This window comes from Mastomys coucha, unplaced genomic scaffold (genome assembly GCF_008632895.1).
Source record: "Mastomys coucha isolate ucsf_1 unplaced genomic scaffold, UCSF_Mcou_1 pScaffold21, whole genome shotgun sequence".
NCBI classification, from domain to species: Eukaryota; Metazoa; Chordata; class Mammalia; order Rodentia; family Muridae; genus Mastomys; species Mastomys coucha.
In genome coordinates this window covers 156,229,409-156,253,718 of record NW_022196904.1, presented here as the reverse complement: position 1 = coordinate 156,253,718, position 24,310 = coordinate 156,229,409, and the positions used below count along the sequence as shown (strand labels likewise).

Here is a 24,310-nt window from a genome sequence, read left to right as displayed (position 1 = left end):
GTATGACCTAAAGTATTGAAGATATTAGTACCCCGTTATTCCGTTACTATCTGGTTATACCCTAGGAAATTTGCAAATCTATTTTAGTAGACATATGCAAACTACATGTGTAAAAATATTTTAGCATTATTGCTTGTGACAGCGAAATATTGAGGACAACCAAAATGGCTGCCTACATAAAAATCAATATAAGGTATTGTTTAAAGATATTTTTAAAAATCATATTATGAACTTGGGAATTTTTGGTTTACAAGATTAATGTTTTTCTTCTGCTTGAAATGAACAAACTAGGTTTGTTATGCCACCTGCTGGATGAAGTTAGTATAGTCTTAGGAATTTCTCTGCTGAATAGTCTGTTGTGTATACTTAACTACCTCTGTACTCTGTTTCATAAAATCAGTTTTATAATAATAGACTGATTAAGCATACTAAAAGTAGCTATATATCAACTTGAATTTATAGCTAGTTTGTGGGTGTTGAAATAGGTTGAATAAGTTTAGGGAAGTAACTGTACTTAAGAAAGGGCATCATGAAAGAAATCAACATTTTTTTTTTAAAATAGGTGACATTTCTTAGAAGTCATAATTCATCAACTTTGTATTGAATATAAAATTTAGTTACCCTTTATGGCTGTATAAATTATGAGGATATATTTTAGTCATATTAAGTTAGAAAACTGATTCAACTTGTAAGATTGCTTGTAATTACTTATAAGATATATATCTGTATAGGCATTTCCATACTTAATATGTTCAACACTCTGGACACTGATAACTTCTCAAATCCTGCTCCTGAGATTCCCAACCATATGCAACACTAACAGTATTTCTTCCTAACTACAGTAGTCCTGAGTCTCCTTGCTCCTTAATATATCTTTGTGCTAGCCCTGCCTTACACTACAAAGTGTTAGTTTGATTGTCATGTCCATTAGTGATATATATATCTTATAAGTAATAGTTTCAAAGTTTTCAAAGATTTTTTAAATCTCTCCTCTAAAGTCCTATGTTCTGTTTTTAAGTAATGAAAAATGGCACATAAATTCTTAGAAACACTAAGATATTTTATATTCTTTTTGTTTCCTCAAAATTAGTCTTTGAATTTTATTGCTTTAATATATTTTTTAGGTGCCGGAAAGACAACACTTCTGAACTACATTTTGACAGAACAACATAATAGAAAAATAGCAGTGATTTTGAATGAATTTGGAGAAGGTAAGTGAAGCTCAATAACTATTATGTTACAATAACGTTTGGGACCCTTTATTCTACTGCTGAATTGATGCTCTGTACTTAAAGATAAGATTGGATGGTATTATAATGTGAAGCTACTATGAATAGTTTCAGAAAAATAGGATTAATTTTTATTAATCTAGCCTGGAGTTTGTAGTGTAGTGGCAAAAGACAACAAGAGAGACCCTGCCTCCAGCAGGTGAGAACCAACTTCCAAAAGTCTGACCTCCCTATGTAGTCCATCTGAATGAAACATGACTCCCTCCCTCCCCCGACAAATAAATAAAATATGTTTAATGAGATCGATTGATTGATTGTGGTGCAAGGTTTCCTCTGTGCCAAGAAAGTTCTGCCTCTTTGAGCTATGCTTTCAGCCATTAAAAAAGAAAAAAAAAAAGGAAGGATTTCTAATAGTGCTTTGCTAGCTTTTTAATTAATTGATATTTTATTGTGCACTGGTTATGTTTACTTTTTATATCTTACTGGGTTTTTTTTTGTAGTTTTTATGGTTTTTGCCTTTTGCAACATCTCCTGAACTTTCTTTATTAATGTTGTATATAGCTTAGTACTATATAATACTCTATCATCACCCAGCTAAAACATGAAATGAAAATACATGGTTTTTTGTTTTGTTTTGTTTGCTCTTTAAAACTTCCTTGGCATTGGTACATTGTATGTAAAACATCTAAAATCATTCTTATGATAAACATCTCATGTATATTTATTTCCTAGGTAAACCTTACTGTAAGACTTTTTTATTTGAATAAAAGTTTAATTTTTAAAGTTAAAGTTTAACTTTGGCCAAAAACCTTTGTGAGAATGAAGTCAAGTCTTACTACATATTTAGAATCCTGAACAATCTTCTAATAGGACTACCAATTTAGTATGGAATTAAAAGAAAAACAGTCTCATAAGAGAAGAACATAAATCTCTTATGGGAAGAACATAAAAAGCCCAGTGTTTAAAAAGTATCTCAGTATATTTAGAAAGTTGACAGTAGATGAGAAGAAAAATGTTTTCAGGGTAGTTCCTTTATTAAAAAATAGAACTGAGCAAATAATAGTCCTAAGGGGGAAGGAGATATATTTTTCAGTTTTAGAATTGTCTTCTGAGGAACTTAAATTATTTATTTAATATTTCATAAATATATTTTATGTAAATAAGTGTTTTTGCCTGCATGTATGTTTATATACCACATGAATGCCTGGTGACTATGGAGGTCAGAAGATGGTTTTAGATACTCTGGCTCTAGAGTTACAGCCAGTTACGAGCTGCCATATGGGTGTTGAGAATCAAACCCAGGTCCTCTGTAAGACCAACAAGTGTTCTTAACCTCTGAGCCCTCTCTTCAGCCTCTATTCATCTGATTTTTTAAAAAATGTTTTTATTTCTGTGTGCGTGTGTGTGTGTGTGTGTGTGTGTGTGTGTGTGTGTGTGTGTGCAGGCCCTTGGAGGCCATAAATGGGCCTTGAACCCCTGGAGCTGGAGTTATAGGTCGTAGTGCGCCATCCACTGTTGAGTGTGGTTCTGGGAACTGAACTTTGCTGCTCTGCAAGAGCACCAGATGCTCTTAACCACTGAGCCATCTATTCGTTCTGCTCTTGTTTTTTACGTTGAGATAAGGCCCCACTGATTGGCCTAGGCTTATGTAGAACTTGCTTTGGATCTTAAACTCCAGATCCTTTTGCCTCAGGCTCCTCAGTGTTGGGATTACAGGTGTGTATCATGCCTGGCTCTATTTAAAGTTTATAGAAAGAAAAGTTAAAATCATCTAGCATATCATAATTTAACTATTTACTGAATTAAATACTTCCTTTGGTTTGATTTTTGTTGTTTGAAAGAAGAGGAACTCTGGCTTGCATCACAGATGAGTCATCAGTTTACTTCTTGAGACTTTTAAGCTGTTAGTAAAATTTAAAGTTTTATTGATTGATTTAGAGTTGTGAAAGAATATATGTTCTAAGCTATAGTTTTTGGGTTATAATCTGCTGTTCAGAACTCCATTTCTAGAGGTCTGGAGAGATGGCTCAGAGGTTAAGAGCACTCTGCTCTTGCAGAGGTCCTGAGCTCAATTCCTAGCAACCACATGGTGGCTCACAGTCATCTGTAATGAGATCTGGTGCCCTCTTCTGGCCTGCAGGCATACATGCAGGCTGAATAAATAAATAAGTAAATAAATAAATTAATTAATTAAATAAATGAATAAAAAATAAATAAATCTTTAAAAAAACTCTATTTCTGAATATCCTCCTCTGAGTTTCTTTTGTTGTTGTTTTGGCTAGTGAACAGAATATAAAAATTGTCTGTTTATATTTTTAGGGAGTGCAGTAGAGAAATCCTTAGCTGTCAGTCAAGATGGAGAACTCTATGAAGAATGGCTGGAACTTAGAAACGGTTGCCTCTGCTGTTCAGTCAAGTAAGGCGTGGGTTTACTATGTATCTGTTGGCTGACTTAAGATGTCTGCTGGTTTTATTTCCAGCTTTGATTTTCCTTTATAAATTTGACTGAATTTACTTACATAGCTTATACCATTGTATTTTTGAGTAAGATAGACATTTATTAGATTGTATCTTCTTTGTTTGTTGCTATTTTCTATTTGTTCTAATGTTTTTATTCTTTCACTGAATTTTTAAAAATTATTTTCAGTGACTTATTTCATATATAAAGATTACACTGAGTTTAATGAATCATCAGTCTTATTTCCAAGTATTAAATCTATTTTTTTCTTAAAATTTTTATTTTTATGTGTATTAGTGTCCTGCCTGCATGTATGCTTGTGTACCACATTTATGCATAGTGCTCAGAGTCCAGAGAGAGTGCTGAATGCCTTGAAATTAGAGTTACAGACAGTTGTAAGCCATCATATGGGTGGTATGAATTTAACTCTGTTCCTCTGGAAGATCAACAATTGTTCTTACCCACTGAGCCATCTCTCCAGCCTCTAGATATCCAACTTTTTTAAAGTAAAAAAATAAATGACTGTCATAAGAGAGAATAACCATGGGCCAGGAGATGTCTCTGTGGGTAAAATGCTTCCCACACAAGCTTGAGGTCCTAAGTGTAAAACCCCAGTACCAACAGGGAAAGTTACCCAGGGATGGGTAGGCTGGGGCTGGTAGGTCCCTGGCGATCCTTGCCCAGGCAGGGAGGAATAGCTGGTTGATGAACTCCAGGTTCAAGTGAGAGAGACCTTGTTAGAAAAAAATAAGGTGGGAAGCCATTGAGAAAGATACCCAACATTGGTATCTGTCCTCTATGTGCACATGAGCATATGCATGTCACCACACATGCTGATACATACAAACACATAAAAAGAAGGAAGAACCAGCCAAGACTGATGGCACAGACTTGTAATCTGAACTACTTGAGAGGCTGATATAGGAGGAATGTAAATTCAAGGCTTACCTGGGATACAAGGTGAGTCAAAGCTAGCCTGGGGAACTTAGTGAGATCCCGTAACAAAACAGAAAAGTAAAAAGAAGACTGGGATGTAGCTAAGTAGTAGCATGCTTGCTTAGCATATGTGTGGCCCTGTGTTCAAATCCTAGTATGAACACAGAAGCAGAGAGGAAGAACATTATGTCACAACATAAGTTTCATGGGCAGTGTCTATTTAGTTTACTAGGCTACCATCAGTCCTAGAAGAGTACTGACATCCAACAGCAGCTCAGATAAATCATTTGATTAATTAACTCTCAGATAAATTATCATAATTACTACATGTGCTATTGATTTGTCTATACAAGAGTGAATTAAGTTTCTCCCTTGCTATTTGTGATCTTAGATGTTTGACACTGAGTCAAACCTTTTGGAAAGAGGAAGTAGTTATAAAGTCTTTCTTAACCAAAAGACAACACATTCAATATTTGCCCTTACTTTTGGTATTATAAGAATAAAAAACGGGTAATAAAAGCCTGTAATGCCAGCATTTGGGAGGTGGAAGCAGGAGACTGACAGTGTGACAGTTCTGGTGCATAGTTAGATGCTGTCTTTTTTTTTCTTTTTAAAGAAATTATATTGCATCCTAATTCAGACCAGAGTTAAATGATATGAAGTGACATTCCTTTAATTTCAATTTAATCAGTTTTCTTATTGAACTACTCTAGATAATAAATTTTATTATTATTTCTACTGGTTTTCTTTTATAAAGCTGTAAAATAAATACTGACTTTTGTTAGTAACATATTTTGCTTTTTTTTTGTTTTAATAAAGTTTTAACTTATTACATATTTCTGTCTATATTTGTACCTTTTTTTCTTTTTGTTAAATATTGGATATTTTATTAGAATTTAAATTTGTGTATACCAAGAATATTTTTGTGTTGTATTGTTGGCTACATTTTAAATTGTTTTTAAATTTAAAAATGTTCAGGTAATCAGTTATTACTATGTTTTTGGTATTTTCCAGGGACAGTGGCCTTAGAGCTATAGAGAATCTGATGCAGAAGAAGGGCAAATTTGATTACATACTCTTAGAGACCACTGGGCTAGCAGATCCTGGTAAGAAATAACATTATTAGACACCAACGTATGCTTCTTTGAGACCTTAGAGAAATATTTGAAATAGTATTTTTTTGCATATGTGTATGTGGAGTGTATCCATGTATGCATGTTCAAATGTCTGTGGATTCATGTGTGTGCCTGTTCATGTAGAGGCTTGAGGCTGACACATCTTCAGTTGCTTTCTTCCTTTTGTGTTGATGATGTAGGTCTCTCAATGAACTGAACTTACCACTTTGGCTGGTCTGGCTAGCCACCTTGCTTCAGGAATTCCCTGTTTCTGGCTTCTCTTTATTTACTTCACCTTGGTGGAATTACATGTAGGTAGGCATGCCTACCTAGCTTTTTTTGTGAACATTTTGGATCTAATCTTGACATTTGTATAGCAAGTCCTTTACCTGTTGAGCCATTTCACCAGCCCTAAAACTTTACTCTGGATTTAATTTTTGTTGTTCAGAGGAAGAGAAATTTTGGCTTGCATCATAAAAGAGTCATCAATGTACTTTTTGAGACTTTTAAGCTGTTAATAGAATTTAAAGTTTTACAAAAAAAAAAATTACCACTTGATTTGGAATTGTTGGTAGGAATAAGTTATGATTTTTTTATAAAGATTTATTTTTATATGTATGTATGTGCATGTACATATGTGTTCAGATGCCCGAAGAACCCAGAAGTGAGTGTTAAATCCCCTGGAACTGGAGTTATAGGTGGTCGTGAGATCGAGTAGGGCAATATTGGCTATTAAGGATTAGGTTCCATGGGGCTGGAGAGAGGGCTCAGCAGTTAAGATTACTGGCTGTTCTTTCAGAGGACCCAGGTTCAGGCCCAGAACTCACATGACAGCTCATAACCAACTGTAAGTACAGTTTTAGGGAATTCAGTGCCCTCTTTGGGTCTCTTCGAGCCCCAAGGATATATGTGGTACAGATATATATGTATGCAAAACACTCATATACATAAAAAAAATTTAAAAAATAATTAGGTCCCAAATGTTTGCATGGTGTATCAAAAGTCACTAGAGTCAGGTCCCAAACAATTGAAGTCTAGTAAAAATGTGGAAATGGTTTTATTTTTAGCCATTTTTTCTAAGCTTTACTTAAGGACATTTTCATTTAAAATTATTCTGGTTTTTTTTTTTTTTTTTTTTGGTATTTTCGAGACAGGGTTTCTCTGTATAGCCCTGGCTGTCCTGGAACTCACTCTGTAGACCAGGCTGGCCTCGAACTCAGAAATCCACCTGCCTCTGCCTCCCAAGTGCTGGGATTAAAGGCATGCGCCACCACCGCCCAGCTGAAATTATTCTGTTCTAATACTAATAAGACAAGTTTTCCATAATGAATTTTATTTTGGTCTTTTAACTAGTCTAATTTTCTTTTTAAAATTATATTTATTTGTTTATATATTTATTTATAAGGGAAATTGGTTAGAGGGGATGAAGAGGAAGAGGAAGATAGAAAATGAATATATAAATAAGAATGAACATGAATTTGTAGGTTGTGGTGCTAAGTTCAGAGGACAACTTGCAGGACTCAGCTCTCTTTCTCCACCATGTTGAATGGCTCTCTCTCTCTTTACCATGTGGGTCCTCAAACTTGAACTGAAGGTGTCAGGTTTGGCAGTGTGCACCCTTGCCTGCTCAGCCATCTCACTGGCTTCTAATTTTCTTTTTACTGTTTTTGAATACCTTGCACATGCCAGGTATGTGCTCTCGTACTAAGCTATGCCCTATTTTCATTGTTCTGATTTATCATTTGCAGCTACATTCACTCTGATGAACCTTTGTTTTCCTTATGCCAGTAATTCCCCAGTAACCATACTTGTTTATCTGTTCATTATTATTATAAATTAATTTATTGGTTAAGCAATGATGCTATTAAATTGATTCTAAAGTGCTATAAAGCTTTTTATATTATTCTACTCTTTCCTTGTGTTCAAGCTTGTTTTTGTATTGCTTTCAAGTTCTTTGTTATGAAGAGCTAATTCAAAATCTTATTTGATGTCTAAGATTATGTTTCCTTGAAGAATGAATCCATTGCCATTTGTCTGTCCTATTAAATCGCTTCATTCCTTTCCCTTCCTGGCGCCTCTCTGTATTTGTTTTCCTCCGCTGTAATCACATATATGCATTTGTGCCTGGTGTGAGAAGGTCAGAGGACTTTCCTTTACCTGTGTGCATTGATGGGGAATTCCCCTTAATAACTTCAGTATCTTACCAAAACATGTTTTCTTGAGTATGTTTGAAAGCTGGATAGTACTGGGACATGTGAAGAGGGAAGCTATGGAAATTGGTGACCAGACACACAGATGAGATAAAATGACTATTAGTTTCTGCCGTCAAATACCTATTATGGTTATCTTGGGTGTGTCCCATTCACTTAGTAGTACATACTCAATTCTTGCTACTGTGGGGGATCATTAGACCTCAGAACTCTCATTCCTTTTGCTCTCAGTCCTACAAAGCAAATTCTCCCAACTATAGAAGTGATTAAAAAATGTATTCTGGAAATCTTTGTTGTTATCATTGACTTTTTCCCTTTATTGCTTTCCAGTTAGTTCTATGTCTTGCCTTTTGAGGAGTTTTTTCTGTTAAAGTAGTAGGATTTTGTAAACTATTCTTGCGCATCCTCTTTTTGGGGGTGGGAACTGAGTTAGGGAACTCACTGTAACTCACTGTTTTACCATTCTGTTGCTGTGAGGAGACACTTTGACAACAGCTTCTCTTTTAAAGGGAAGCGCTTAACTGGGGCTTGGCCACAGTTTCTGAGGTTTAGTCCATTATCCTCATGGTGGGGAGCTTGGCAGCACATGGGCAGATATGGTAGTTGAGGGTTCCACATCCGTATCCAAAAGCAGCTGGAAGGACCTGCCTTGAGCTTTTGAAACCCCAAAGGTCACCCCTTGTGACATACTCCTCCAACAAGCCACACCTACTCCAACAAGACTACACCTTCTTATTCCTGTTAAGTAACACCATTCCCTAATGACCAAGCATTCAAATATATGAGTCTGTGGGGGCCATTCTTATTCAACTACTACAATCTCTTAGAAACTTTGTTTCTAACTTTGACTGTTACTCTTCAAGATTTATGGTTAGGAAACTGATCTTTTCTTATTATTTGGTTGTTCTAATAAAATTTTGACATGTAAATTTTAAAAAAAATTTTGTTTAATCAGATTTTGAAGAAGTGAGATTCTGTAATATAGTTCAGAATTTCTCAGGCTTGGCACAAGTAACAATTTAGATTGTCCAGTTATCTTCTGTGAGAGGTGTGTCTTAGTTAGGGTTTTACTGCTATGAACAGACACCATGACCAAGGCAACTCTTCTAAGGACAACATTTAATTGGGGCTGGCTTACAGGTTCAGAGGTTCAGTCCATTATCATCAAGGTGGGGGCATGGCAGTATCCAGGCAGGCATGGTGCAGGCAGAGCTGAGAGTTCTACCTCTTCATCTGAAGGTTGTTAGCAGAATACTGACTTCCAGGCAGCTGGGGGTGGGGGTGGGGTAGTGGGAGTCTTAAAGCCTATGCCCACAGTGACACACCTATTCCTACAAGGCCACACCTACTCCAACAGGGTCACACCTTCTAATAGTGCCACTCCCTGGCCCAAGCATATACAAACCATCACAGGGTGCTATCTTGAGCATTATAGTGTTTAATAGCATCCCTAACTTCTACCTATGAGATGCCAGTAGCATAGTCCTAGAAGCAATTGCAATTATCTTCAGACATTACCTAGTATTCCTTGGGGAGAAGAATCTCATACTCCATTCCATCATCTTTGCTACTTCTAAGCAAATACAGATGGTTCTTGTGCATCCTGTAAGGATTGTATTACATGGAAATGATTTTTAGAATAAAAGCTATAATATAAATTTACAGTTCATCTTGGTAAGCATTAAGACTTAAAGCCATATACTTGGATGAACAGCAATGAGTTTTTAAAGTTACAAAACTGTGATGTTAACACACCTATGCATTTGTCTAAGTGAAGAAATTAATAATTTTTTGTATCAGTGCTTAGTGTCATGATGCAGTAGATTTACTCTTTTCTCCTTTATTAATTAAAACCATGTTTTTAGCCAAGAAAGTGGGAATAATTCTTATTGACAATTCAGTTGTTTCTCACTTAGGAGATTGACACTCTCTGGTTCTTAGCTAAATAATTGTCATGGTAAAGTAATTTCCTCAAAGAGGACAGACATTGATTCTGCTCCTGTTACTCACAAATCCTATTTCAGTCAAATCGGAAAACTATTAAGTTTTTGGGAGAAAAATCAATAGGTATCAGGAAACCATTAGATCTTGTGGCCCTTGCTATATCTTGCATGAGTAATCACTGTAAACAGCTGACAGGTGTTTCACTGTGACACAGAGTGATGCTTAGGGAAACCACATCTTGTCAGAGTAGGTAGACAGCTTTAGACAGTGCAATGAGTTCAGTTCTCCTCATTTGCTCCCATGTTCATTCTTCTAGACAGCACCATCACTAACTGGGATGGTAATGCTTAGAAAAATCAAATACTTTCCCTTGCTGTCAGTTTCCTTTTTCTATATTGTAGCACACTAATCAGGATGTGTGGTTTTGTGTTAAACCAGCTCCTGTCAAAAATAAGTTTTAATTTTCTTCTTATAAATTATTTTCTAAGAATAATTTATGTTCAGCGCTAAGTAAATATATGATGATGAATGACTACTATCAGAGAACTTGTAATTTTTCTTGTTCTTTTCTTTTATAAAGATTACAAGTAAAATTATTGTGACTTTTGGGAAATCACTTTTGTAAGTGATTTTTGGAGTTAATGTGTTTTATTTGCTTTTCCTTAGGAGGGACTTATTTGTGAACTATATGATAATCATATTCAGGAAGTGAGAAAAAAAAAGTCCTGTGTATACTCAGCTATTGTGCCTAAACTGTTGCACAGTAGTGATGAGTAAATGGTTTTGGCATCAGTAAGCACATTATTTTGATGAGCGTTAAGAGTTTACTGTTTAGAGACAGGGAGGGGAGCAGGATGACTGCAGCTCTTGCAACGTCCTCTCACTGCAGTTCCCATGAGAAGACTGAAGTTCAGGCTTAGTTTGTGTGTGTCTAAAAGCAATTGGTGAAAATTAAGACAATTTGAAGAAATACTTTATTTGATGAATATTATTATACTATGTATTTTCAGGTGCAGTGGCTTCTATATTTTGGGTTGATGCTGAGTTAGGGAGTGATATTTATCTTGATGGTAAGTTAAAACAATTTCTTTTAAAGTAACATTTATTTTTATGGTTGGACTCATTTTGTTTGTATTGCAGTTTTAATTCCTATACCATTGATGAATCAAATTTTGTTCATAGGGATTCTAAAGTCCTAGAAAGCAATAATACCAGATGGTTAGCTATTGATATCTCTGATTCAGGACTTCTACTGAGGCTTTCCTTTCAGTTACTCCACAGACTGCCTGTGTCCTCCGTTGCTATGGTGTGCTTAGTATAATGTTAGGGCTTTGTAGGCAGTCAGGAAGACAATGGAAAGAATGATCTTTCATTCTCTGCTTTCATTTTTCCTTGAAAATAAGAATTAAGAATACTTCTGAACACACATAGGCTACTTAACTCTTGTCTGTATAAATTTATAAGCTTGATATTACTTTCTTAGTGTGGCAATTATATTCACTTTCTCCTGTTGTCTCTCCTTTCTTTTTAAACCAATCATGTAGACTTGAGGATAAGAATCATTGTAGCTGTGTTTTATTGAGAAGTAATATATATAGCATGCAGCTTGTTGGATTTCATAGACATCCTCAGATTCTGCTGTTATTTTTAAAAATGATTTGACATATATCCCGAAATTGCTGAGCTAATCGATCTTTTGAGAACTTAGGTACTCGCTATGATGCTTTGCTTTTGTGAGCTAGGTGTATTAGCAGAGGGCAGGGATGTAATAGCTTAAGACGGCTCAGATTCTTTAAACACTTTATTCATTTTGACTGGGAAAATAAAAATAACTTGCCTTGTATACTTTTTCTTACTTTACTATGTATTATGAAATTTGTCTTAGTTTGGATTTGAAACACCAAAGAATTTTTATTTTATTGTTGACTTTTTATTTTATAAATTTTCTAGTTTCTTAGAAACAGAGCTAGTCATTTAGTATATATTTGAAACATATTTGCTTATTCCTGAGATTGAGTTAAAGTGCCACACTAGTTAGAGGAAAAATATTTTGTGGAATAGCATTTATGAACTGAAATATGTTTTAATTTTTCAAGTATAGTTACATAATACTGATAACTTTAAAAAATGACTAATATATTTATTTCTTTATAGGTATCATAACTGTTGTAGATTCAAAATATGGATTAAAAGTAAGTTGAACAAATATAACTTACTAATTGTCAAGGAGTAGGAATGAGGGATTGGTTGTATTATCTGTTTCTTAAGAAAAATCTTTTTCAAGATGCACTTTGTTTGTATGTGCCATTGTTATTGTTATTGTCGTTATTATTATTATTGTGTGCTTTTAAACTTAGTATTTATTTTAATCTGGTTGGGTGTTGTGATAAAAATTGGAGTTACTATGATATTTTATAAGGTTACATAGTCAGGATAAAGTTTGGATATATATTCTCACTAGAATCCATTCCCATTATTGGATTTCATAGAAAAAAAACTCGGCCTAATATATGAGATCTTATTTTTTTTAGTTTTTGTTATAAACTGTTAGGAAATACAAACTGTACATTAGTTTTTCTTTTTTCTTTTTCTTTTTCTTTTCCTTTTCTTTTTTTTTTTAGGTTTTTCGAGACAGGGTTTCTCTGTGTAGCCCTGGCTGTCCTGGAACTCACTCTGTAGACCAGGCTGGCCTCGAACTCAGAAATCCGCCTGCCTCTGCCTCCCAAGTGCTGGGATTAAAGGCATGCGCCACCACTACCCGGCCACATCAGTTATTCTTAAAACAAAATACTGATTTATTTAATTTTGAAGAAGTAAAAATTAGTGCATATAAGGAAAGACTCTGTTAAATAATACTCTTCTGTGAATACTTTTGCTAACTGCTGAGGTCTTTAAGGTTTGTCCCAGTTTATAAAATGAACTAAATTTTAACAGCTTATTGCTGCATAAAATAAAATAGCATTTCCCAGGTTTTCAAGTAAACTGAGAAAATTTTTAAAGAAACAAATGTTGCAAAAGCCTTTGGAGAATAAAGCTGGCCTCTATCCTAGCCTCAGCCATCTAGCCCACTACCTATCTGGGCACATGGATTGTGAACAAACTTGTAATTTCATAGAAGCTGGCTATAATCACATACACCTTTTGTCTCAGAAATTGAGAGCTAGAGGCAGGCGGATGTCAGTGAGTTAGAGGACAGCTTGATCTACATAGTGAATTCTAGGCTTAGTGAATTCTATACAGTGAATTCTACATAGTGAATTATATAGTAAGAATCTATCTCAGAAAACAAACAAAATTTTTTGGAAGTATAAATTCAGTGTTTAAAAGTTAGTTTAATATTTTACCCCTTGGTGTGTCTAACTTAATTTTTATGTTGGTTTTTCTTCCAAATCTTCAATAAAATTATGTTTTAGGAAAATTTATCCGGTCTGTCCAAATGGCTATCAGTCTACTTTACAGGCCCTTCCTACTCTCTTAGTACCTTAATTTGAGATAATTTGAATCCTGTTCTAGAGTTTAGAATTTAAATTTATGAATAGACTAGGAATAAAAGAAAGACTGCAAATATTACAGTTTTGTCTAGAAAAACTCTTAATTGCTGTGTGTGTGTGTGTGTGTGTGTGTGTTTGAAGGGTTTACTATTTAGCTCATGCAGCCTTGAACTTGGTATGGAATCCAGGCTGTCCTCAAACTCATATTCCTCCTTCTTAGATCTGTGTGCTGGGATTATTGCTGAAGGTCACCACACTTTGCTTAATGAATTTTCTTTTTAAAGATAAGTTGTATGTCACCTTAATGACTATTTTCAAAACATTTTTTAAAAGTATGAATGGAGATAGTAAAAAGAAAGCACCAAAAAATTTCAAATTTTGTTTTGAACATTTTTTTAAGGCATGTTTGAATTAATTTCCTCTATAAGTTGATTCACAAATTTGGAGTTCATAAAATAGCAGCTAGGATATTTTATTTGCTTTTTTTTTGTATACATTTAACATGCTATATCCAAAGTCAAACTCTAGCGTTTTATGTTTATAGAAATAGTTTTATATCTATAGTTATATATAGAGAGGAATTAAATAGAATCTTTTTCTGGCACGATAAAGATCCCTCAAACAAAGCAATGTTCTGAATAATACAAATGTAGTATATGTTTAACCCCTTGCCACCTTGATAAAACCACTTAAATTATTAAATCAATATACCTACACAAAACTGACATACTGTCAGGATAATGGAAACTTTAGATTTTCCAAGTCATATGTCAGATAAATAACTTTGCCTTTATATAAAGAATTTGCCAACTTGTCCAATTCCTCTGGTTGCAAAGCTTGACCTCAGTAGCTGCTTGTGATTCAAAGAATTCTGAGGCAGTACAAGTGATGACAGTTGGATAATGGGCAGCAATTTAAGGGTGTCATGCTTCACAGAGCCAGCCCATCACAAGTAAAGCTGAGAAATGGTACCCTGTGGCCAGCCAGCCAAATTGAAACTGAAGTGGTAATTGATATCATAGGCTATCACTCTAATGGGATTGTCACCCATTGATCTGAAATATTCATTTTTTAATCATGGCCAAAGAATTGGACAACTTAAAATGACAGCTCTCTATTCTCAAGGCTTGACATCTAGGCACTGACATTGTTCTTTTTAGTTCTACAAATGTGACAGCATTTAATGCAATAGAATCAATGAATGAAGTTTACACATAAAAGGTCAAGTAAGAGGTTTCTTTTTGAGTCTTCTGTTGTATTGCACAAGAGGTTGAAACAATTCAGTCAGAAAACAGTTTGGGTTTGAAAAGGCCAGGAAAGTAAATAGATTGACATTATGCAATAATTTTTTTCAAAGCTGAAAGCACATTAGATCTCTAACCAGTCTTTGAAAAGAACAAAAACAAAACAAAACAAAACAAAATTCATGCTGCTATTTCTCTCCTTTTTCTTTGTCTGATGTCTGACATCTTTGACATTGGATTTGTTTCTACTGTGGTCAGCATAGTTCTTTCTCAGATAATGAAATTTTAGACCATTTTGATTTATTTTCTTTGGTCTTGCTTTTTTCTTTATTTCTACAGGAAAGCACTCCTGGAGCTCTTCTTGAACTTGTGACTATAGTAATAATTTATTTTGAATCATTTCTTTGTGTCCCCCAGCTTTGTTGAGCCATAACTCACAAATAAAAATCATATAGATTTAAGGCATACAATTTACTATCCTGATCTGTCTGTGTATATGTTGTGCAAACAATGTGGAACAATCAAGTGTTAATCTTGTCCACTCACTGACATAGTTATTAGTTTTTGCTAGCTTAGAGGATGCAATAACTGAAAATTTCTAGTATTCCATCCCATAATCCTAATTATAGTTGTCACGCTGAATTAGCTTTCCAGAATATACTCCTCCTGAGAAACTAGGACTTGTATCAATTGACCGTCACCTCGCCTCTTTTGTTGTTTCTGCTGTTGTTGTAGGTCACACTGTGAGTTTGAACCTTTATTTTTTGAATATGTTGGTTTGTTGGGTTCGTTGATACCAAAATTATTATTGCCATTTTTGAAATATAAACAAAAGCTATGGTCTCTAGCAGAGATGAGGAAGTCTTTGGAGATTGGTATCTTTTTTAAATCTTATAAAACTTTTAAATTGTATGCCTATATGTATAGATTAGGACATTAGAATTTACACTTTTGTTCTTATTTTTTAAATTGAAGTCTGACTTATGACCAAATAACTTTTGAGTGGCAAACAAAGTTTTGGATTTTTTTGCTAAGCTTAGCTTGGGAAATAGGAATTTCATATGGGAAATGTAGTACTGATACTCAGAAAAACAAGTGTTAGTATACATTTATTACTTTTTATATTTAGAAAGCTTCCATATGTGCATAGGCAAGGCATTTATCTCTCCAGTGATTGTCACATGTATTTGTAATCAAGTTGTATAAATTGGCAGACTTATTTTGGGAGGTTTTAAGTTATTTTGTATGTAATATTTCCTTTCTGTCTAAAGGTAAAAATCAAGTCTTGTTATGTGCCATTTAGCTCTAAATGAAAATTTTTTGAGACAGAGTTTCTCTGTGTAGCCCTGGCTGTCCTGGAACTCACTCTGTAGACCAGGTTGGCCTTGAACTCAGAAATTCGCCTGTCTCTGCCTCCCAAGTGCTGGGATTAAATGCGTGTGCCACCACTGCCCGGCTTCTAAATGAAATTTTATCGTTAAAAAAATGTCTCAAACCTTTGTAAGTTGCTTTGTGAATTTTAAAGTTGTTTTAATATCTTTTTCACATGTACAAAGTACAGTCAGATACGTCAGTTGATATGCTTGCAGATGAAGCTTCTAATAGAGCATCTTGAAAAATATTTCAGTTTTAAAGAATGTTGAGTAGTATCATGCAGAGGCAGGTGTATCATTTTTTAATAGATAGAATGCTCAGTGGAAAGAGATGTGTTGTCACATGTTGGGTAGATTTTTTTCAAATAACAAAATTCGTATGTTTATATCAATAAATGGGAGTGTTAACTACAAGTCATTCATGGACTGTTCCAGAGAATATCATGCTGAATGGATTTGTTAATAGTAAGAAGCCAAGAATAATTATGAAAGCATGAATATTAAATTTGGTCTTTTTGGCATGGAATAACTTATTGATGATACATTACACTCTGTGTTCTGTAAACTTTGCAACTGGGAAGTGTGTGGTTAAATTTATAAAATTGTATTTAAAAAATGAAATGACTATGTCATGGTCATGACTTTGGTTCTGTCACACCTAAATAGTATTTGTTAAACTACTAAATAGTATTTAGAAGGAAAAAAAGTTGCCTCTATAATAGTAACCAAGTCTATTATTAATCATCAACATGTCTTAAGTTCTAAGCTATGATAGTTACCTCCCCATGAATTGTGAAACTAGTGTGATAAATATGATGTAACTTGTAGGTAATTCTTCATATTCTCTTATGCAATAATTAAGTAGTATTCTCCATAAGACTGGTTGTACATAGCATAAAAAGCTTTAAAAAATGAAAGAAAGACAATCCAGAGACTGCTCCACCTGGGAATCCTTCCCATATTCAGTCATCAAATCCAGACACTTTTGTGGATGCCAGCAAGTGCTGGCTGACAGGAGCCTGAAATGGCTGTCTCCTGAGAGGCTCTGACAGTGCCCGACTAATACAGAAGTAGAGGCTCACAGGCATCCATTGGACTGAGCACAGGGTCCCCCATGAAGGAGCTAGAGAAACGACCCAAGGAGCTGAAGGGTTTACAGCCCCTTAGGACGAACAACAATATGAACTAACCAGTACCCTCAGAGCTCCCAGGGACTAAACCACCAACCAAAGAGCACACATGATGGGACTCATGGCTCCAGCTGCATATGTAGCAGAGGATGGCCTAATCCGTCATCAATGGGAGGAGAGGCCCTTGGTCCTGTGAAGGTTCTGTGCCCCAGTGTAGGGGAATGCCAGGGCCAGGAAGTGGGAGAGGGTGGGTTGATGATCAGGGGGAGGGGGAAGGGAACAGGATTTTTTTGTTTTTTTGTTTCTCCCACCCCCTCCCCCCGGAGGGGAAACCGGGAGAAGAGATACCATTTGAAATGTAAATAAAGAAGATATCTAATAAAAAAAAAGATCTTAAATAATGTTCACTTTACTTCTATCAAGTATGCTTTTAGAAAAAAGTAGTCTGGTGGTGGTATGTAAAAGTACAGTATTCTATGATGGGTAAGGGCAATAAATGCATATATATATATTCATACATATACATATACATGTATATGTATATATATGCTACTTCTCATTGTCTTGATGCCTAAATGAGTTAAAATGTTGCAAAAGTTAAATAATTTATAAAGTTCCATTAAAACATGAAGTGCTAATATAATCTAGTTGTCTATAGTCCTCAGTAGCCAGCTTTTTCTTGTGATAGGGAGTCTCTTTTGAGAGTCATGTGGTTGAAAACATGAATTTTCAAAATATAACCTCTGCTAACCCTTCAATGCTAGCATAGATGACTTCAGGATATAAATAGTATTTACAGAGGGACTGCTTTCGGAGGGGAAAAGTACCTCATGGCCTTCTAAGTCAATTATATGCAGTAACTAACTAACTGAACCAAGTCTTCTGTAAATTTGTATTTAGTAATGGAACTTAAACTCTAATTAAGACAAGAAAGGTAGCTTTAAAAGAAAATCCTTTGTGTTAACATTAGATTTTTGTGTTGTATTATAGTAATTTTTTAAAATTTTGTTTTGTTTAGCATTTAACTGAAGAAAAACCTGATGGCCTTGTCAATGAAGCTACTAGGTATTCATATTTAAAGCTTATATTAATTGCCAACCAACTAGAAAATAGAAGATAAGTAACATAAAAACAAAAGAAAAAAGAAAAAAGATAGTTAAGGCAAATTTGTTTTCTTTTCCTCCATACATTATCACTGTCTACCCATCATGAACACATGACTAGCATTTTATTTAAGCCATTTATATTGTGGGATAAAATGAATGGTGAGCATAGGACTTAACTGATTTTTATGAATTTAGAAGAGTTTAACATTTAGAAGCATTTTATTTTCATGCCCCTTTGGAACTGAAGATAGTTAATTTGCTCCCTTAAAAACTGCCTCACTCCTCACTGCTACTCAGTACAGAGGAACAAATAATGAAATACTTTTGATTTGGTACTTAAAACAGTTTTAAGTACTTTTAAGTTCTTTTTTTGTTTTGTTTGTGGACTTACAAATATTTAAAGAACGTTCCTTACCCTAGGTATATTTTTACTAATGAGATGAAGGTTTTGGAATCAAATATGCTGCTGGACTTAAGAGTGAGGCCTCCTGGGATAGAAAATAAAGGCTGAGGACAAACGATTCCTTGTTATCTTGAGGTTTACTGAATTCAATTTATTGAAAATATTATTGAATTCTGTAATCCTTTCTAAATGTTGTGTTATTGTACAACTGTGATTTAAGTTAAAATGAATTTAAGTATGATTGTAACTTTTTCTCACCAAGATGGTTATTGGAGAAAATACATATAAAACAAATAGAAAATGTAAAGTTCATGGAAGAGTAAATGGAATATCTCCAATTTAAAGATTTGGAGATGTGTGCATTCTGTTTTTAGCCATATAAGTTTACTTACACAGAAGTAGGGTTGGGATACACATTTTGTAAGATTTTTTTTTCAATTTTGCTCATTTTTTTTTAAATTTTATTTCTAATCCTGTAAAAGAACAGGATTAGAAAATAGTAGTCCAGTGGTTAGAATTTCCTGAGGAATGGAGAAAAATAATGTTATGTTATATAGTATTTTATCAATTGAATTCTTTAACTGGGATTTATGTGTATCTATTTTGTAACAGTAATATATATTCATAGTGATGAAGAAGGTATCAATAGAAGATCTTGATTTTTTTTTTTTTTTAGAGACAGGGTTTCTCTGTGTAGCCCTGGCTGTCTTGGAACTCACTCTGTAGACCAGGCTGGTCTTAAACTCAGAGATCCATCTGCCTCAGCCTTCCAAGTGCTGAGATCAAAGGCATGCGCCACCATTGTCCGGCTTGATGTATGTTTTGAAATATAGCTTTTTAAAGCAAACTACTTAATGTTAAGTGAACTTTATATATTTCTTTGAAAATTATGACAAATTTTATAATTTTTTTATCAGCTAGGCTATCTTTATTCCCATCATAGTAGATACCTAAATTTTATGCTTTTCTTTAACAAACACACAAACACATACACACACACCATAAACTAAAAATTGTTCTCTGATCTAGTACTCTGGAAGCTTATCTTTATATGATCAGTAAATAATACTTTTTGGATGAGCTTACAAAGTAATGTATGGGATTCTTCTGTAGAGTGAGTAGGTTGGGAGTAAACTGAACCCAAGCTAGTTATTTATTGAATTGTTGACTTAAATATGTTGTTTCTATGGTTTTGTCAGTTCTTAACATTTTCCTTTTGATACTTGTTCTTTGCTCTTTTAGGCAAGTTGCTTTGGCAGACATGATTCTCATCAATAAAACAGACTTGGTTTCAGAAGAGGAGCTAAACAAATTAAGAACAACTGTCAGGTACAGTACACTTGACTATTGTAGTTTAAAAGCCAGAAGAAAGATTGGTGTTTTTACCATTAAGAGATGATAAATTTGGAGGAGCTAGGTCTGTTTACTGAAGTGCAATAGTCTGTACACACTGAAATGTCACATGGCCCCCATTATTACATATAGCTCTTATATGCCAATTAAAAATAAAACTATCTTCAGTTTTAATGAACAGTGGAAATTATAAGTATGTTAAATGCCTTCAAATCTAAATTTTAATATGTAAAATATTTTAAACCATGACTATTGCTCTTTAGGAATTTAAGATAAGGTCCAAGGTTGACTTGCTTCAAGGATCATAAAGGAATCACATATATTGTTCTTGGCTAATTGACTGTTAAATAAATACAAATATATAAAGTAATTCTCCAGCTCTTACAAAACATAATTCAGAATTTTTTGGCTGATATTCTGGGTTGACTGACTCTCTTTATGAGTTTCTATTTCCTGTCTGTCCTTTGACTCTTTTCCTAAGGGTGAGCCTCCTTAACTCCCTAAGACAGTTAATTTACTTCTTCATATGTCTGTCTTACCGGCTCCCAACTACTGTTTTCTCACTTACCAGTTTCTGAGTCTATCCCTCCTTTATAATATATAATATTATGTATTTTCATCTGCAGATCCTATCTTCTCTTTTCTTCCCATTCCTTAATGAAATCTTGCTCATATTGTGTCACTTCCCTATAAACTCTCCTTGACTTTAATGGGTTCCTTAGTGGTCAACTGTCCTTTGCCTTTGCTTTATGTCTTTGTTGCCTATGTATAAGGGTAATCAAAATAGACTAGTATGAGTGATACTGTGTTATTAAGAAGTAATCAGTCATTTTGCTGGCTGTTTTGGAGACTTCCATTCCTTTTGAAGCCAAAGGTGAACTTTTCAAATGAGAGTAAAGTCCAGAGATTGTGTTTTGAATTATTTTGTAATACTTAAAACTAGGCAATGCCATATATTTCAGTAGCTTTTCTTATTGGTCACTTTTAGTGACTATAGAGCTTTTTATAATGGATTAGCATTACCATATTTAATATCATTTCTGTTGGCCTCACATGTTGACTGTAGTACCACTAATTTATATAGTATATGGTATAAAACTGAATCAAAAATGCATAACTCATTAACTCATTTCTAGTGATTATGATTACAAGAAAAAGAAATTCATACTTTTTTTCTATATTTTTTTTGTTTTAATAATAGTATCCTTAGCTTTTGCTACAAAAAGTACTTTCTCATATAGAAGACAGATAATACTGCATAGTGTTTAGAAATATGGGGGTTGAAGTCTGCTTTGGTTGTAATTCTTGGTCTGTTTCTCCCTGTTCTGAGGGGGTTTATTTAAGCTTCTTGAGTATCATCTGCAAAACAAGAATAAAACCTATCTTACAAGTTTGCTTTAAGTACTCATGAGACCTGTGAAAATGCTGGTGAGCTTTGCAAAGCCCCTGCCAGTGAGTGCTTCCTGAGCCATTACAGTGGAGGTTTGTTTCTTTGAAGAGAAAATTAAGACTCTTTTAGTGGTAGTTAGTAGTTAGTTAGCAATAAGTTAGTCATCTAAAAATGAGACTTAACGTCAGAATTACTGTGCACAGAAAGAACCATGAGAACATATGGAACCATTAGCACATAATTTGGACATGTACCTCTAAAGAAAAAGGAATTAATAAGACAAAAACATATAAGTATTAACAGTGTTTAAAGGAATTAAAGTATTTTTTGTGGCATACCAACGGAACCATTTATTTTTTTTTTATTTTGGTGTTTTGTGTTCACCATTTCTACAATGTGTATGTATAAAATTTGGCTGGCTGTCTTGCAAAAGTTTTGAGTATACAAGAACATTAAGAATCCCTACTTCTTATGAATCTTCCCCCCCCCCTTCTTTTTGTCAATGCTGAGGTCAAAATTAGTGGTTTTGTACATGGTAGTCAAGCCTATACCACTGAGTCAAATGCTATGCAAGGACTATACCACTGAGCCATATCCTTAATCCTTTTCCTAAAGTGAAGGACCTCTTTCTTTCTTTTTTCTTTTTTTGTAGTAACAAATTTTCTTGAATGCACATAGATTGTGCCAGATTTGTGGTTTGAAGAGAAAGAATTCTAAGCTATTAACAAAAAACCCAAAAAACCAAAACAGAACAAAACAAAAGGTAGGGTGAAGGAGAGAAAGAAAAGAGTAAATGCAAGTTGTTTTCCATTTTTACAAGTTCTGTTACATTGTGTCTGTTTGCTTTTTGTTTTAGGAATAATTTTTGTGTGCTTTTTAAAAAAAATCACCACTTTTTAAATCCCTTTCTTTTGCTTTTTATTTCAGATCAATAAATGGACTGGGAAAAGTTCTAGAAACTCAGAGATCAAGGTACTATTAGAAATGGAGGTATATGTCAGTTGTGAGATTGTTGCTTAATATGCACAAGGCCCTGAATTTGACTCTATACTGCATAAAGTATATAATGCACATGCCTGTAATCTCAGCACTTTGGATATAGAGGCAGAGGCAGAAGTTCAAGGTCATCCTTGACTATATAGATAGTTCAAGGACAGCCTGGCCTACGTGCGGATGTGGGGAGGGAGGAAGAAAAGCAAAAAGTTCTATCACTAATACCACCAACAAATAAATTAGCCTTTAGTTAAGAATAGACATTCAAAATCAGAAAGTACAGGCAGTGGTGGTACATGCCTTTAGTCCCAGCACTTGGGAGGCAGAGGCAGGTGGATCTCTTGAGTTGGAGCCCAGCCTAATCTACAGAGAGAGTTTCAGGGTAGCCAGAAACCCTGTCTCAGAAAATAAGTGACTTAACTGTACTCTGACAAGGACATAGAAGTAAGACCTAAATGTTGTCTGAATGCTCTTTACAAATTAGTTTGCTCTACTTAGTGCCTTTGTTAACAACTACATGACTATGATACATAAATCTGGAAAAGCATGTTAATTTAAGGCCTTTAAATAAGTTTTTAATACTTTACAATCTTATTTTTGCAGAAAAAAATCTGTAATAAGAGTACATGAAATTTTTAAGTTTAAGTTCTTAATGAATCCCTTTATATATTATATATCTTCTATAAGTTCCTCTTACCTATAGTTCTGTTCATAAAGATGTGCATAATCTTCTAAAATATTTGTGCTCTTTTAAAAAAACAACAATAAAAAAACCCCTCTGTGAACTGTACTTTCGTAGATTGAACTGGTTTTGTTGTTGTTATTGTTGAATGGTGTCTATGATTTCAAAAAACTTCAGTGTAGGGATATTTTGTTAAGTTCATGTTGGGGACAAGAATGTCTTAGTAGCCAGTAGACTCAGACTCACAGCTGGCAGCCTAGTGCCACCCAGCCTCTAGCTGAGAGTCTTCCATTGTCAGATGCAGAAGGGGTCTTAGTTGAGTGGGTTGTCTGAAATGGCAAAGATTAGAGGTGCTGACAGACTGCCAGAAGTGTGAGGCGGGAACAGCAGCAGCTGCTCTGAGCATGGGCGCAGCTGGAGAATGAATTTGGTGTGTGTTTGCAGGAGCCACAGATGCCTTTAGTGTGAGCCTGCTACAGGCACTTTACAAATAAATGTACTCCCACATTTTCCAGTTCCATTGTAGAAACCTGATAAGTCTAACGCATACTCCAAGCCATTGCTCACAGTCTACATTTGTTTCACCTTGATTTTCTTTCTTTTATAAATGACAGATAACTCCATAGCAGTTAAGTTAGCTTTTGAGACTCTTATCTATCAGTTACTGTGGTTCTGTTATAACAGCATATATTTAGTTTATATTTTCTTTGTTTCCACTTTGAAATTATCCATGTTATAACTAAAGTTCTCTCTTGATTAGCTTATATATTGATTTTGTTTATCATTTCTAATATTTACTCTCTTACAGCAATACTAATCAGACGTCTTACTTAAGGATAAGTGTGCAAGTGAAGAGAATCTTCATCTTCTCCTTCTTAAGTATCTGCTGTTGGCAGTGGATCTGAGCCTCTGAAATAACATGTCCTTGCTGGGAACTCAGGAGTTGAGTTAGAGACCTTCTCCATGAAGATCAGATATCTGTAGAAGTCTTATTATTGGGTCATGAATCTTAATATTAAGTATTTTCCCAAATTCCAAGAGACATACAAGCACCAGCTTGGGCTTCTCATTTTAGAAATTAGAGATTTATTTCTTAGCAGAATAATTGGAATCATTATTTATTTTTAGAATTTTAATCCTGTTAGCATTTTAAAGTTGGCAACGTGAACATACTATAAGCAAAGGCTCACCTTGACTTTGTAAAACAGTAAGAATCATGTGAGGAGTTATCTTACTGGCAAGGTTTAATTGGA

The 24,310-nt window shown here is 34.4% G+C and overlaps 1 protein-coding gene across 3 annotated transcripts in view; it reads left to right on the top strand.

Moving 5' to 3' along the window:
- The window catches only part of LOC116103685 (COBW domain-containing protein 1), a 44,960-nt gene that overhangs the window by 2,671 nt on the left and 17,979 nt on the right, over positions 1-24,310 (top strand). For all 3 annotated transcript variants that reach the window (XM_031389982.1, XM_031389983.1, XM_031389984.1), the window contains exons 2-9: positions 1,125-1,211; positions 3,549-3,645; positions 5,638-5,729; positions 10,903-10,962; positions 12,047-12,084; positions 18,149-18,195; positions 19,882-19,968; positions 22,310-22,354. In XM_031389982.1, coding sequence (XP_031245842.1) covers positions 1,125-1,211; positions 3,549-3,645; positions 5,638-5,729; positions 10,903-10,962; positions 12,047-12,084; positions 18,149-18,195; positions 19,882-19,968; positions 22,310-22,354 — 553 coding nt within the window. The remainder of the gene's footprint in view (positions 1-1,124; positions 1,212-3,548; positions 3,646-5,637; positions 5,730-10,902; positions 10,963-12,046; positions 12,085-18,148; positions 18,196-19,881; positions 19,969-22,309; positions 22,355-24,310) is intronic.